Source organism: Scardinius erythrophthalmus (genome assembly GCF_964197995.2).
Source record: "Scardinius erythrophthalmus genome assembly, chromosome: 6".
Taxonomy (NCBI): Eukaryota; Metazoa; Chordata; class Actinopteri; order Cypriniformes; family Leuciscidae; genus Scardinius; species Scardinius erythrophthalmus.
In genome coordinates, this window is record NC_138226.1 from 23,162,997 (window position 1) to 23,177,508 (window position 14,512).

The following is a 14,512-nucleotide window of genomic DNA, read 5'->3' on the forward strand; positions in this document are numbered from 1 at the left end:
CACCCTATTGCCTAAAATTATTGTGCTTTGTCAATCCTCGGAGTCGGACCACTGTTGGTAAATTCTCACCACTTCTGACCAGGAGTAACCGACAAACCATGCCGTTTCAGAGATACTCTGACCCAGTTGCCTTGCCACAACATTTGGACCCCGTCAAAAACAAAAACTCTTTCTTCTTTATTCCTGCAGCCAACATGTTGATTACAAGAACTGATATTTTGCTTACCATCTAACAGACGACCATCTAACCATCTATCTTAAAATGTGACCTTATTAGGAAATGATCAACAACATTAATCTTTGACTGGTCATAATGTTATATATTCCTAACTTAATTTGCTTGATAAATATTGGCATATACTATGCCTGCACCAGCCAAATAATTTGACCATGTTCTTCACCTACATCAAGATATAATGACACACTTTGCTGCTTCTCTTCTTCAACATTTTTCCATCCAACAGCCATTTAGATTCTATCCAGGTCATGGCATCGGAGTAACAGACCCTCCCCCCCCCCCAAAGAGGCTTGAATCTGTGATGTGTGCTGTCAAACCCTATGCATGTAGATTAATGCATAGTTACTTTAGCCCCCTAGAATGCCCTAGTGGGCCACAAATGAGATTCTTCTCTGAAATGCAAATTAGAACACTACTTCTATATCTATCAATCAAAATATTTTTTTTTTCCAATGATAATTGAGATTATGTGTGGGTGACCATGATTTTTTCAACTAGGACATGTGGATCAACATCCTAGATTTGTTTTCATCTTTTAGGAATAGGGAAAGGAAAGGGAAAATAATATAGTTTTCTTTATTAATACCCCTAGTTTACATGTATGCGTTTAAAAAAGGTAACCCTACCCTTTTTCCTGTTATATAAATAGGAAAGGGGTAGGGTTACGCAAACTTAGGGTGACCATATGTGTGTGTCTACATGTATATATATATATAAACTATGGGTATTAATGATGGGGTATTAAGATGAAAAGACCACTTCTTATGAAAATCCATCATCAGAATAGATAAATCCAAATATTACATTGTACATTTGTGATAAAAGAGTGTTTGCAGGCTTACAGAACTACTCGTGTCCTTGACTGTGTGAGCTCAGAGATTTCAAAGAGAAAACCGAGGGTTCAAAGCGTGCATGTTGTCCTTCTGAATCAGATTGATTGCTACTTTAATCCACTGCTTTGTGTGTACATGGCATACTGGGAAAAAATATTAAAGGTCATTCACTGATATCTTTCACAGGCTCCTTTTTTTCAAAGTGAATAAATATTATGTAATGTATACATTTTATAAATGTATATATTTTGTAATACAATTGTAAAAACATTTTTTTATATTGTGTGGTCACATTGACACTTAAAATGTATAATTTTATGCAAACGGCATAATATAGAAATGAAACATTACAATAATGGCATATTTATAGATTATGTATTTCAATAAGGGTTAGTGTTGCTTTAAAGTCAGAGATAGTTTTCATAGGTGGGAGAGAGAGAGAGAGAGAGAGAGAGAGAGAGAGAGAGAGAGAGAGAGAGAGAGAGAGAGAGAGAGAGAGAGAGAGAGAGAGAGAGAGAGAGAGAGAGAGAGAGAGAGAGAGAGAGAGAGAGAGAGAGAGAGAGAGAGAGAGAGAGAGAGAGAGAGAGAGAGAGAGAGAGAGAGGTAACTTCCTCAAAGCACAGCTGCCATCTAGCGTTAGAAAGAGCAATCCAGTATGTTGTTTTACATATCCACTTTTAATTGTGTTGTTTTAATCCTTTTCTCAAAGTCTGTGCTCAAAATCAGCACAAATGAAAACGGCAAACCAAATAACTGCATTGATACAAATTATATTTTGCTCAATAAGCAAGGTAAACCACATGGTGGTGAGAACTAAAGGTATGCAAGTAATAAAGACCTTTTATTTGTCACGACACGTGTTTAATAGACCTCACTACACAGAATATACACTATGCAAAACAGATCACATTAGCACAATCAAACATACCCACACTCTGAGAGTGGAGAGGTAAGAGTTGTTTAATCCGAGGTACCAGTACAGCATATACAAAGGCAGCTAAAATGTAATGGGATGCATATAATAAACACAGTCTTTGAAATCAAGTCATGCACATGTATAAAAATAAACCATTATAATAATACAAACCACATTGTCTATATAAAAGGGTATTATCAAAGGAAACATGATGATTATGATAAAAAAGCGCATAAAACAATACCACAGACATTAACAAAAATATCCACAGACATTTCTAAAATGTTTTTGTTAAATGCTAATTATGATCAAATTATGGATAAAAAATATTACAGTGAACACACACAAAAAAACAGAGCAATTCCAAGAGGGTCCTCTCACCATCGGTGCTCGGGCCCTAAATACAGTAGTTCTGAATGTGTAAATATAACACTAGCTCTTAAATATTTATAATACTGATACAAAAGTATTAGTGTTGGCACTTTGAAAAACAGAACAGACACAATTTAAGTTGCTGTTTATCTGCCATGATTAAGTGGCACAATAAATATAGGCACTGCTGAAAAGAAAAATCAACACCCAAATTATGGACACCCTAAAAAGTTTAATCTTTCAAAATAATGAGAATTACACTTCTGAATGTGAATTTGTGCTTTATATGTTGACTGGTTAATGGTTTATGGTACAAATTTGCCGGTTGTCTCAGAGCTCCACAGTCCGGAGATGTCCACGAGGAGAAACGCTGCCCAGGTTATGTAGAATACACTCTGAAGCCTCCACTACGCTTCCACAACATGACCAGTGGGGCTTACCGGGGTGCCCTTTATGACCATGTCCACAACCCTGAAACCCTCCTAAGTGCGCGCACACACACACACACACACACACACATTCCCTTTAATGTGATTAAATAAATATTATATTAAAACCATTTTTTGTGCTACAGTACCTGGCATGGTCCCTGTGCAGCCACAGCGTGCCTCTTTAGCGCCCCCACTAGAGCAGAAGGAGCAGCAATGGAATACGCCACGGTGACATCTGAACTTCCTCTTCACATTTAGCACGAAAGGTGATCCCTGGAAAACACAGATTGCTGGAATGTCAGTCCTGGCATCACTGATATTCCTTCAAACTGGCCAATAATGTTATTGTTATTATTAGACACGTGTTTTGGTTTAACTGCACAGTTACCTGGACGTGCTGTGCTTTAACACAGACCCACACAGAGTAAAGACCTGCTTCAGCAGGGGTGTAGAACACACCATAGGAGCCATCACTGTTATCCACCACAGACACCTCCACAGAGCTGTAATGCCACAGAGAGGAAAAAGTGGAGTCTAATAATTATGAGGACATTTAAGAAATGAATGAAGAACTTTTATTGCAGCGTAGCAGTGACAGTCTGTCAGAATGAACCCTAAACATCCTAAACTCAAACCCTGTTACAGTTTACCACCCCTAATGTAATGTAAAGTTGCTCCTTTTGTACAAAGTTAGACACCCTATTGTCGGAGATGGATCTTAGGGTCCTCTCACTTGCTCCCATTCTACAATTGAATGGATTCTACATTTGCTCAGGATTTTATCCACTCAAATCGTAATGAAACTGTTGACTTTGTTCTACTTCTATATGATAATTAAGCCATTTTTGGAAGTGAGCGCGCTCAGCCACCTATCTTGGAGTGGAATCTGGGTCGAGGCAGTCTGTCATTTTTTAAACTAAATAATGCAACGATTTGATCTCAGATGCTGATAATGTGCAGTATTTTAACTCAAATGTCTTATTTTATCCTTTATATGCCTGCAAGCTTTGTTATTGTGAATTTAAAACACATTCAGTTTATTATTACCAATACAGAAATCTCATTCTTACTTGTTTCCTTTATGCATGACTGAAAAATAAGCATCACATTTAGTTTATTACTTTAAGTTAATCCTGTATAATCCAAATGTTTGAAAATATTATATGCCATATTATATTCATTAATTCAGGCCTAAATATCAAGTAATACAAACTGAAATATTATAAAGTGATAAAAACTAAAATATTCATTTATTCATGAACAAGCAGAATCTCAGAAAAAATATATAAAAAAAATAAAAAAATTCCATTTGATAAAATGGCATGTGCATTGATAGTTATGAGTAGAATCTGTAAGCAATGGCAAATATGATTCAGCCGTAAAGACTTTAGTGACTCTACTGTTACACTTAATTTTCCCTGTGTACTCACCAGTCCTTCCTGTCCTTGTGCACTATGCTGACCAGCACAGGGTCTCCACCGCGGCCCATCTGCTCTCCAGAGGAGTCCCTGCAAACCAGAGTGAACTCGTCCCGCTGGCCTTCACGCCCTCGCTCCACACCTGGGAGTTATTCACACACAAGGACAGACACATGTGAGTGGACACAGGCTACGCAACGGAAGCAATGACGTACATCTGAGTGAAACAAATTCTCGAAAAGAAAAACTGGCTGTTAATTGGATGAAGGCAGAGCTTGCAGTCGATTGCGAGGAAAGGGGTGGGGATTTAAGCCATATAAATGATAGGATAAGTCTGTCATTTCATCGGAAGATCACAGTTCTGATATTTTGTTTAAGAATTATGAGGTAAAAAAAACACAAAAAAAAACCACATGAACTATCTAAAAAAAAAGAAAAAGAAAAAAAGATTAATTTAGAAAAGGAAAGAAAACTCTAAAAATTTTAGAAAACAACTGAATTAGATTTATAAAAAATTTTTTTGTCGCTGTGTGAATGAACGGCGCGGTTTCGTGCTTTTCACCGTTTCATTTGAGAAAAAAAAAAAAACTATGGTCAAATACACACTGAAACTGAAAGATCTTCGCAACAAACCGTCAAAATAAAAGTTTGGTTTAACTTCAAGAAATTATGACAGAAATATAGGCTATCACTACTGCATACTTAAATGTACTTCTCAAAGTATTAATAATAATAATAAAAGTATTTCTAAGGAATATCATAAAACCCAAGACATTTATTCATCTGTTTTAAATTTATACAGTTGTTGTGCAGAAACCTATTTGACAAAAATAATGCAATATTTTGTTATAAATGAATTGTTATATTTTCATTTTATTACATTTTAAAACCTTCATTTAATTGTTGAAGTTGATAGAAATTAGTATTAAATCATAGTTAAAATAAATAACTGAATTTAGGGGAAAATAAAATGGATTTAATGGGGCCCTAAATTAAAAGGTAGCTACTCTTTAATTGTGAACAAACACATTTTCTTTCTCAAGTTCTAACAAATGTGGAAAGCATTTCCTTTCCCATTAATGGTAAATGAATATTGTGATATATATCAATATCAAAATACAGTCAAGCAGCAGTATATCGTCCTCCTGAGGTGAACCTGCATGTGGCATGCTGGGACAGAGCTGGATAAGTGACCCTTTTACACTCTAGAAGCACCAAACCAGACCAGACCAGACCAGTTCATAAAAAGGTTGAGTTGTTGTCATAGTATCCAGGAATGTCTGCTATTTATCCCAGTGTCATGCCCTAGGCCTTTTGTTGTGTGCACTTGTGTATGTATATCTGTGTGTGGAACAAATGTGGATCTTAAGTCTCTCTTTCAGACTTCAGATCTTGTTAGACAGAAAACTTTCATCAAATTTCATCTGAACTATGGCTTCTGAGGAATGTGCACTGAACCGTCATGTGTTTGACAAAGAGCTTAAGATTCCACAGAAAAGTCACAAAACCAAACTCTACTACAGCATGTTACCACAGTTTCATGAGTAACGTCATTCATGATTCAATACGGACTAATGACCCAATTCAGGGGGAGAGGAGCTCATAAAAGTACTTGCAGTTTTATATCAGATTTCACTTTAAAAGAAGCAGTTAACGAAAATATTTAAATTCTGTCATCTATTTACTCACCCTCATTTCATTTCAAACCTTTATGACACTCTTCAGTGGAACATACATTTTTGAAAAATATTTAATGAATAATAATAATATAATGAAAGTTAAAAGGAAATGGCACTGTCAAAATGACAGTGAGGATCTTTCCGAATTTTAGATGAGACCCGCCCTCTCCACTTTTTGAAAAGTTTAATTGATTCACCAGAATGATTGACAATTAGGAGGACCAATAGCATATCACCTCCACCCGGAAGTAAAAAATCCTCCGCTATACCTTTAAGTCTTTTAAAGCCAGATGATAGCTTGTGTGAGAAAAATACCACAATTTGAATAATTATTAAATGGAAATCTTGGCATCTTCCCTAGATCTCCTTAACCACAACTGATTTGTGAATGACTTTTCAATTACTTTTCAATAAACAGCTGATTCAGTTCACAAAATCTAAAAAGATTTTCATAAATCAGACTTACCCGTTCAACCTACCTACTGACTATAATCTAGTTGCAGAAGTTAAATTTTATTTTCAATCAGTTCATTACACTTTCATATGGTTTTTATGGTTTTAATGTACTTTAATGGTGCTTGTGTGTCATTTCTGAAGCTTGAAAGTATCAGTTCTCATACCTTGTATGGAATTCCAATTGCATGGAAAGAGCGATCAGAACAGTGCAAAATTTCTCTGGTGCTTCTTTGAGTAAACAAAGTCCTAAAAGTTTGGAATAACTTTAACAACTGACAATTTCCAGGTGGAAATTTCATTAACAGGTGAACTATTCCTTTAAAGGGATAGTTCACTTTGAAATTAATTTTTGATATGTTTTAGCTTACCTCAAGGGCATCCAAGATGTAGGTGTCTTTTTTTCCGCAGTAGTTTCAATTTGGATATTTTTAGGTCAAACCGTTCTTGTCTGTCCGTCATATAATGCAGGTCGATGGTCACTGTATCAAAACACAAGCACAGAGTCCAAATTAAAACAATTCCCTATCGTCCAAATTAAACAATTCCCCATCGTAAGTACACATTGATGGCCTAAGACACGAAACGAGCGGTTTGTGTGAGAAAACGAACAGTATTTATATCGTTGTTATCTCTTGAAAACAGCACACGTCTAAATGATCTGACGGCGCGGGCGGGTATAGATATTTATATAGATGTCGCCTTGGCTTCTGCAGTTCATTGGAACGAAACCGTAGCCAAGGCGACATCTATGTATACATCTATACCCGCCCGCGCCCTCAGATCATTTGGACGTGTGCTGTGTTACAAGAGGTAAAAACGATATAAATACTGTTCATTTTCTCACACAAACCGCTCGTTTCGTGTCTTAGGCCATCAATGTGTACTTACGATGAGGAATTGTTTAATTTGGACGATGGGGAATTGTTTTAATTTGGACTCTGTGCTTGTGTTTTGATACAGTGACCATCGACCTGCATTATATGACTGACAGACAAGAACGGTTTGACCTAAAAATATCCAAATTGAAACTACTGCGGAAAAAGACACCTACATCTTGGATGCCCTTGAGGTAAGCTAAAACATACCAAAATTTATTTTCAAAGTGAACTATCCCTTTAAAGGGGAAATGAAGCAGTCAATCAAGTTTACATGATTTACAAGATGGATTTCCACTTTAATCAACAATTATATAAGAAACATGACAAATGTAAACATATAAAAGAAAAAAAAGAAAAACCGCTATATCTTTTGCTGCCAGGGCGCTGCCATTGTGTGCAGTATTCTAAAGTGTGACGTCACGGGGTTGGTTGGCTTTAATAAACCTGGCTGAATGTATTAATATCACGACGTCAAACTGTCTACACCACGGAGTTTTGACCGCGATTCGCGAACAACTAATGAAGTCTAACATATGTTATATACAGCAGATGGACTCTGACACGGTGGGCATCGCATTACAACAGCCACACGCGCTGCAACTTACCAACCCGTTCTTCGCCCAAAACCACCACCGGCTGTTCGTCATAACAACGTAACTTACCACTGCTCGGTTCCCACGCCGTATCGGCTCAAATGCATATATTAATACATGCTAACTTACATGGTGTTGTTGACAAGAGACATGAATATGATGGCAGACATCGCGAACAATGTTTCCATGTGCAGTTTGTTAACATAACGTTAACGTTAGACGTCGTCTTTTTGTCTGGTACTAATAAACTCCACTAAAGTTAGCTAAACACTAAGTTAGTGTTAGCTAGTTCATGCTTACAGCTGTTAGCTAATAATGACTGTACCTAACGTTAGTTGTTCGCGGTCAAAACTCCGTGGTGTAGACAGTTTGACGTCGTGATATTAATACATTCAGCCAGGTTTATTAAAGCCAACCAACCCCGTGACGTCACACTTTAGAATACTGCACACAATGGCAGCGCCCTGGCAGCAAAAGATATAACGGTTTTTCTTTTTTTTTTTTTTTTTATATATGTTTACATTTGTCATGTTTCTTATATAATTGTTGATTAAAGTGGAAATCCATCTTGTAAATCATGTAAACTTGATTGACTGCTTCATTTCCCCTTTAAGGCTGAGGTCTTCCTCTATGTCAGCAGTTCTAAATCTCTTAAACCATATCCTAACCATGCGATATGATTCCAGCGACAAGCACTTTGTCTCTCCACACCAGGGCTGCGTTTAAGTCCACTTTTTTTATGCCCTTCCCCCACTAACTTCTCTCTGTCTCGTTCACTCAGATGTATGTCATTGCTTACGAGTGCCCACTACTGGCAGAAGCCTGGCATTGTTTAAATGGAAAGCCCTAAGCCAGGGCTATTCAATTAGTTTCATTCGAGGGCCGCATTATCAAATTGAAAAGTTGAGGTGGGCCGGTCGGTTGGTTTGGGGGTTTATCTTATTTATTGAAACATAACAGTTTCAATAAATAAGCTAAAGTAACCCTAAAGAAGTGTGGTATTTGGAAATGTGGTACCCAACAGTATGCAAATATATAAAACCATAATAAATAAAAACTTGATAATTTACAGCTGTGTACAACTATTTTCCTTGGAACAAATAAATTATTTATACAAACTTATAGCTGTTGGTGATAAATAATAATTATTTTATTTATAATTGTTATGCTTAAATGAAAATATTCTGACAGTGAGACTTGTTAACCACAGGCTCCCACTGTATAAAAAATGCCTAAACACAAGTTAAAAACTATACGCACCTTTACAAAGAAACTGACATAATTTCATAACAAGCATTAAATATATATTCCTCAACCCACCTAATAAATCTAATGCAATATAAATCACTATATTTACTATTATAGGCCTACTATATAGTATTATAGTATATATTTACTATATTTATTTATTACTACATAGTATTCAATATAAATATTGCACATTTCTGCCCAACCATGGTATATTACTACAGTAAATGTGGTAAATGTTTGTAAGGGTGATTAGGGGATTTAAAGTCTTCTAATTTCGTTCATGCCACAATGTTTCTCCTGCTTTCCTCATCAGTCTTGTTGGGAATGTTGAGGCTGTTTCATCCGATTTAATACTAATTAAATCATCGAGTGATTTGTGGTTTGTAATAGAGAGGTTTCTGTCGAACTGAAACGCTTCCACTGGTTGTCGCAACGCTGTTTAATATTAGTGTGTCCGGGACCGGGAGTAAACGCAACTCCGCGCTGGGCCGTGTTTAAACAACTAGTGAAACAACTGAAAACATCGCTATTTGTTGTAACTGTACTGAACGAGAAACCGCTTCAGATGATTCAGTGACGGAGCAGTCCGAATGAATCCGAATAGTTTTAGACCGTTATGCAAGCGCGTTTAGAAAGAATCAAACCAAAAGAATGATTCATTCACGAATGATTGGTAGCCTATCGCTGGTTCAGTCGACATAAATTCGGGACACATATAATAACTGCTGAAATATTCACACGTAAAACGTTTCTCAGGTCGATCGGAGCGAAAAGAGGAGGAGGAAGGTTGGTGCCGTCGGGCCGCATGGAGATGATTGGCGGGCCGCCAATTGAATAGCCCTGCCCTAAGCCCTTGATCACTTGGAATCTGCTATGGAGCCTGCCTTGCAAATTACTGTTGAGACGTCACAATCGTGTTGCATTGTGGTCAGTGGATCTGCCTAAAGTATACATACGAGTAAAATTGAAGGGTTCGAGGGTCTGTCTAAATAAACTTCCCTCGTCCACCTGACGAAGCTGATCGCATTTCTCAAAATGGTGGTGGAGATTCCCCTGAGAGGAAGTGTTTAGGGAAGTTTGCGAGTGCATGTCTAAAAGTGGAGTTAAACGCAGCCCAGACCTACTCTCACCTTCTCCCTGGATAGTGCACTTGCTGGGATCCAAAGTCTTGGCATGTATAACTCCAACCACAGGAAATCCCTCAATCTCCCCAGCACTCTCCTGAGGAAGAAAACAGATGCTGCTGGCATTATCGTGGGCGATCGTCGTTGGGTGTGGGTCGTATCCTGACTCTATAAGGTTCATCAATCTCCTCATAGTGACTCCTTTGGCACTGAGGATTTCGGCGTCTGAACCGCACGTGAGCAGGCGTTCTGCAAAGTCCACTCCACCACGGACGTCAGACAAGGCTTGCTGCAGTTGAGCCTTCTGCAGATGGAGTTGGTTCCTGCGCTGCAATTTCAAGTCCTCCAGTGACCGCAGCAGCGAACAGCAATGTGCCTCCACAGCGTTGGCATAACTCCGAGCAAACGCCCGAATCTCACCCGCCAACGTGTCAGTCCGTGCCCGCAAAGCCTCTTGGGACGTGTCCACGCATCTCATTGAATCCTCCAGACGAGCAAGACGAGGCCTCAAGCTCCTGACGACCAAATCCCTGATGCGATCTCCATGGCGACTGATGACCTCATGGGCAGAGCAGCAGTGGTGGTCACGGTGAAAGGTGGCCGCACACTCCAGGCACACAGTGAGGTCACATGGCTCGCAGAAGAGCCGTAACTCCTGACCAGGATGTAGCGAGCACAGGACGGGTCTAGTGAGACGACCCTGGGATTTCAGCTCCTGTAGGCTTTGGATAGAGTGAGAGGAGGTCCTCTTCTGTCTCCTGCAGGGAAGATACACATTAGAGGACTTAGTTTGCATTCAAGTCATGATAGAAAGATCGTATTTATGAGTTGAATGCTCATGAACGCCACCACAAATTTGTAATTTCGGAAAATCCCTGGATTTTCTTTCAGCTCAGAGTTTCAGGGCATTTCAGAGAGAAAACATGGTGGAATCAAAGAATGAAGCATCTGTATTGACAGTAAATTTGTAATTAGAATGAAATTATTGATTTTTTTCCTCATTTACAATAAATTACACAATAAATTTCCTCATTTAATTAAGTTGCATACATGTACAATAGTGTACAAAATACAGTAGTGTTTAACAGTTACGATACAATATATTTAACATGATTAATCATTTTAATCATGGTCACAATTTGTGGTTGCTGAATAAATGCAGTTACGCAACCTCTGTGCTACAATACAAAGTCTTTTTTGGTTGTTTTAATAGAAAACATTAACAAAATGTATAATTATTGTTAATAATTAATATTAGGAATTTCAGTTCGATTCAGTTTATTACACAAAAACAAAGAAAAACACATGATGTGCATTCTTCATCATTTAGCCTAGTAGAAGTAAAGTTCTTGCTTTATTTTTTTGTAGAAAACGTGCATCGTCATCTTGAACCGACCATATTGTTTTGAAAGCACCTGGCATCTTAATTATGACTTACCAAGTCGTGTAAACAAACTTCGCAAGAGAACTTGAACACACCATTTTGCAATGGCCGTTTAAATGACAAAGCAGAGAATGTATTGGGGGGTGTTCACACAGGACACATCTTTGGGACAGCCATTTTTGACCATTCAAGGTGTAATGTTACATCTGAATAACCATAGGTCTTGACCTTTGACCCTAACCTAAAAGTCTAATCTGGTCATCCTCTTTAAATGTTATGAAATCATACTCTATGAATAATAAGCACATATGATATAGTATTTGTAACCCTGATTCATTGTTATGTGACTAGTGTCTGTTGCGTCTGTTACTCCTATCCCGTTGCCTCATGGGATGGTAAAATGTTCATCAGATGCACACTCTAGAATCTTGCCTGAAGTAGTAGGTCATTTTCACCAACTGTTTTCTGAATACTGTGAATTCTATGGAAGCTTGTTTCCGCCACAGACAAACAAACTTCCATAGAATTCAGATATACGACTCGTATCACACACTGTTTTTCTCCTACTATAGAGAAGTAGGCGGCATATTCGCATGGGCAGGTATTGTGTTTTTTATTATAACAACATGTTCAATAGCTGAAGTGGAAGCACAACCTCTGTAATATTTATTATACAGTAGACTGACATATTACGCTGTCAAAATGAAGAGTTCAGATGCAAAAGCCTCTAAGTGCCATCTGAAATTTCTTCTAGAATGAGCATTTTTATCAAGCTTGTATATTTAAGTTCAGTAATTTCACTTAAATGGCAATGGAAATTACCTATTGTCATTTAAGAGAAATTACTGAACTTAAATATACGAGCTTGATAAAAATTATAATTCTAGAAGAAAATTTCAGATGGCACTTAGAGGCTTTAGCATCTGAACTCTTCAAATACACCACTTTGAAAAAGTATTTAAAAAATAATGATTGTAGGCTACTCAATATTATATTTAGAATGCTTTAGTTTATATATTTTAGGGAAATGTTGAGAGGTGTTTTTTGTTCATACAATGGAAGTCAATGATAACCAAACTTGTTTGGCTCTCAAAATTTTAAAGAAAGAAATACAGGTTGGAACAACATGAGGGTGAGCAAATAATGACTATTTTCATTTTGGGGGGGTGAACTATACCTTTAACATCTCCATTTGTGTTCAAGGAATAAAGTGGCTTATGAAACGACATGAGGGTGAATAAATGACTTTATATTTCTTCTCAGTCCGTGATAAACTGACCTGTGGGCCTGACTGCAGAAGTCGCATAGGTTGACACAGCACACCTCACAGCGCTTCCCCGCGTCACTGTCGCTGCACAAGTCGCACAAAACGCTGCTGTCCACTAGCAGGGTCTCCGTGAAAACCTCGTCCAGCGCGAGATGATCAGTGGTCAGCCCGTCCACACCCGATGGCGGCAGATTCACCTCTGAATCGCACTCGGGACACAGGATCGTGGACCCAGAGTTCTGCCCGTGCGTGTCATCTTCAGGCGAGCGTCGTTCCCCGTTCACGCGACGCTCAGAAAACGGCTCGAGCTGGCGAACGCAGTCCGCACAGAAAGTGTGCAAGCAAGGCAGGATTTTAGGGTCTCGATACATCCGATTACAAACACCACAGACCGCTCTGGACTTCTTTCCCGTGTCCCCATTGCTTTCACTCAAGACTGTTTCTCGCTTTTCTTCTTGAACTAACGTCAATCGCTCTTTGCAAAGTGACATCGTAGTTGTTATTTTTATGAGGGTTTTATTATAACTCGCGCTTATTCATTAACAAAATATGATGCGACAGCAGTAGTCTGGTTTTGATAGCATTTACTAAAAAAAAAAATTCAACTCAGACCAAACTCTCTGAGAGTTAACTTTTTCGCTCATGTTATTTGAGAACGTGCCTCGCCATCCAATCATGTTCTGCGTTCACGTTTGGGGGCGTGGCCTGAAATCTGACCTATTTTAGACAGTCCCCATCCAGGGGTGTCAAACTCAGTTCCTGGAGGGCTACAGCCCTGCAGAGTTTAGCTTCAACCCTAATTAAACACACCTGATCAGCTAATCAAGTCCTTCAGGCTTATTTCAAAACTGCAGGTGTGTGTGTGTGTGTGTGTGTGTTTGTGTGTGTGTGTGTTTAATTAATCCATTTGCAAAAGTTATATTAAATATGGGCATTTGTCTCTAGCCTATAATTGTAACAATTACTACTGGAGGCAAGTTGATGTGAGACCCCAAGTGCAACTTTAATTCAAAAACATGATCAAACATAAAACAAAGGCATGATGAGGCATGGAACTCTTATCACATACTGTAAACCTGTACATTCTTCTATCCTGCTTACAAATTTGCAGGGACCAATCACAAACTGGCTTATCCACCTGGGGCGCTATTGGCAGGTTATCCAATCCAATTCCTTTTAATCTCTCGACGATGCTCAATGGCTTCTTTAGTTTAGCAAACAAATCACTCAATTGGGTGTAAATACCACTCACTTTCATGTTTTGTTTTTGCACAACCTGCAAAAATCGCTCGATGCCATTGCTGCTTCTGCAAACCACTGATCAATGCTACAAACCAACACGTTTGTTGACACTTTTCCTGCCTGGAGTTTTCGCTGCAAAGTACATCACCTGGATCGTTGGTCTGATTGGTTGAAGGACTATTCAATTGCATACAGTCATATGAACTATGCCCGTTGATCACGCCTCTTGTGCAGTGAAAATACAGAGCTGGGCTGCGTTCAGCCCCGACAAAACCTTGCACAACGTTTTTTAAACAGAAACGGTGATGCGTTGAACACACCAGAGAATGTCTAATAAGGCGAGAAGTTTCACTCTCAGTACACTTCCGGCTTCTGAACTGGTTGCAGTACCACTCTGATTTCATACGAGGGCGCTCACAGGACGAGTGCA

The 14,512-nt window shown here is 38.5% G+C and overlaps 1 protein-coding gene across 1 annotated transcript; it reads right to left on the bottom strand.

The window, feature by feature from the left end:
* Positions 1 to 1,721: 1,721 nt before the first annotated feature.
* trim45 (tripartite motif containing 45) lies at positions 1,722 to 13,600 on the bottom strand. Its single transcript, XM_081368131.1, has 6 exons — positions 12,853 to 13,600; positions 10,196 to 10,947; positions 4,221 to 4,350; positions 3,179 to 3,293; positions 2,937 to 3,063; positions 1,722 to 2,841 (listed from the first exon to the last, which is right to left on the bottom strand). Exons 1-6 carry the CDS (start codon positions 13,329 to 13,331, stop codon positions 2,690 to 2,692), a joined length of 1,755 nt encoding a protein of 584 aa, XP_081224257.1. The 5' UTR covers positions 13,332 to 13,600; the 3' UTR covers positions 1,722 to 2,689.
* Between the last annotated feature and the right edge of the window lie 912 nt (positions 13,601 to 14,512).

What these genes read in the sequence shown, in the direction of transcription:
- trim45 (XM_081368131.1), bottom strand. Translation starts at nt 13,331, where the DNA reads ATGTCACTTTGCAAAGAGCGATTGACGTTAGTTCAAGAAGAAAAGCGA. An exon ending in CACAAGGACAGGAAGGACTG is followed by an intron (nt 3,294 to 4,220) that starts GTGAGTACACAG and finishes GTGGCATTACAG; the next exon opens with CTCTGTGGAGGTGTCTGTGG. An exon ending in TTAAAGCACAGCACGTCCAG is followed by an intron (nt 3,064 to 3,178) that starts GTAACTGTGCAG and finishes TGTGTTTTCCAG; the next exon opens with GGATCACCTTTCGTGCTAAA.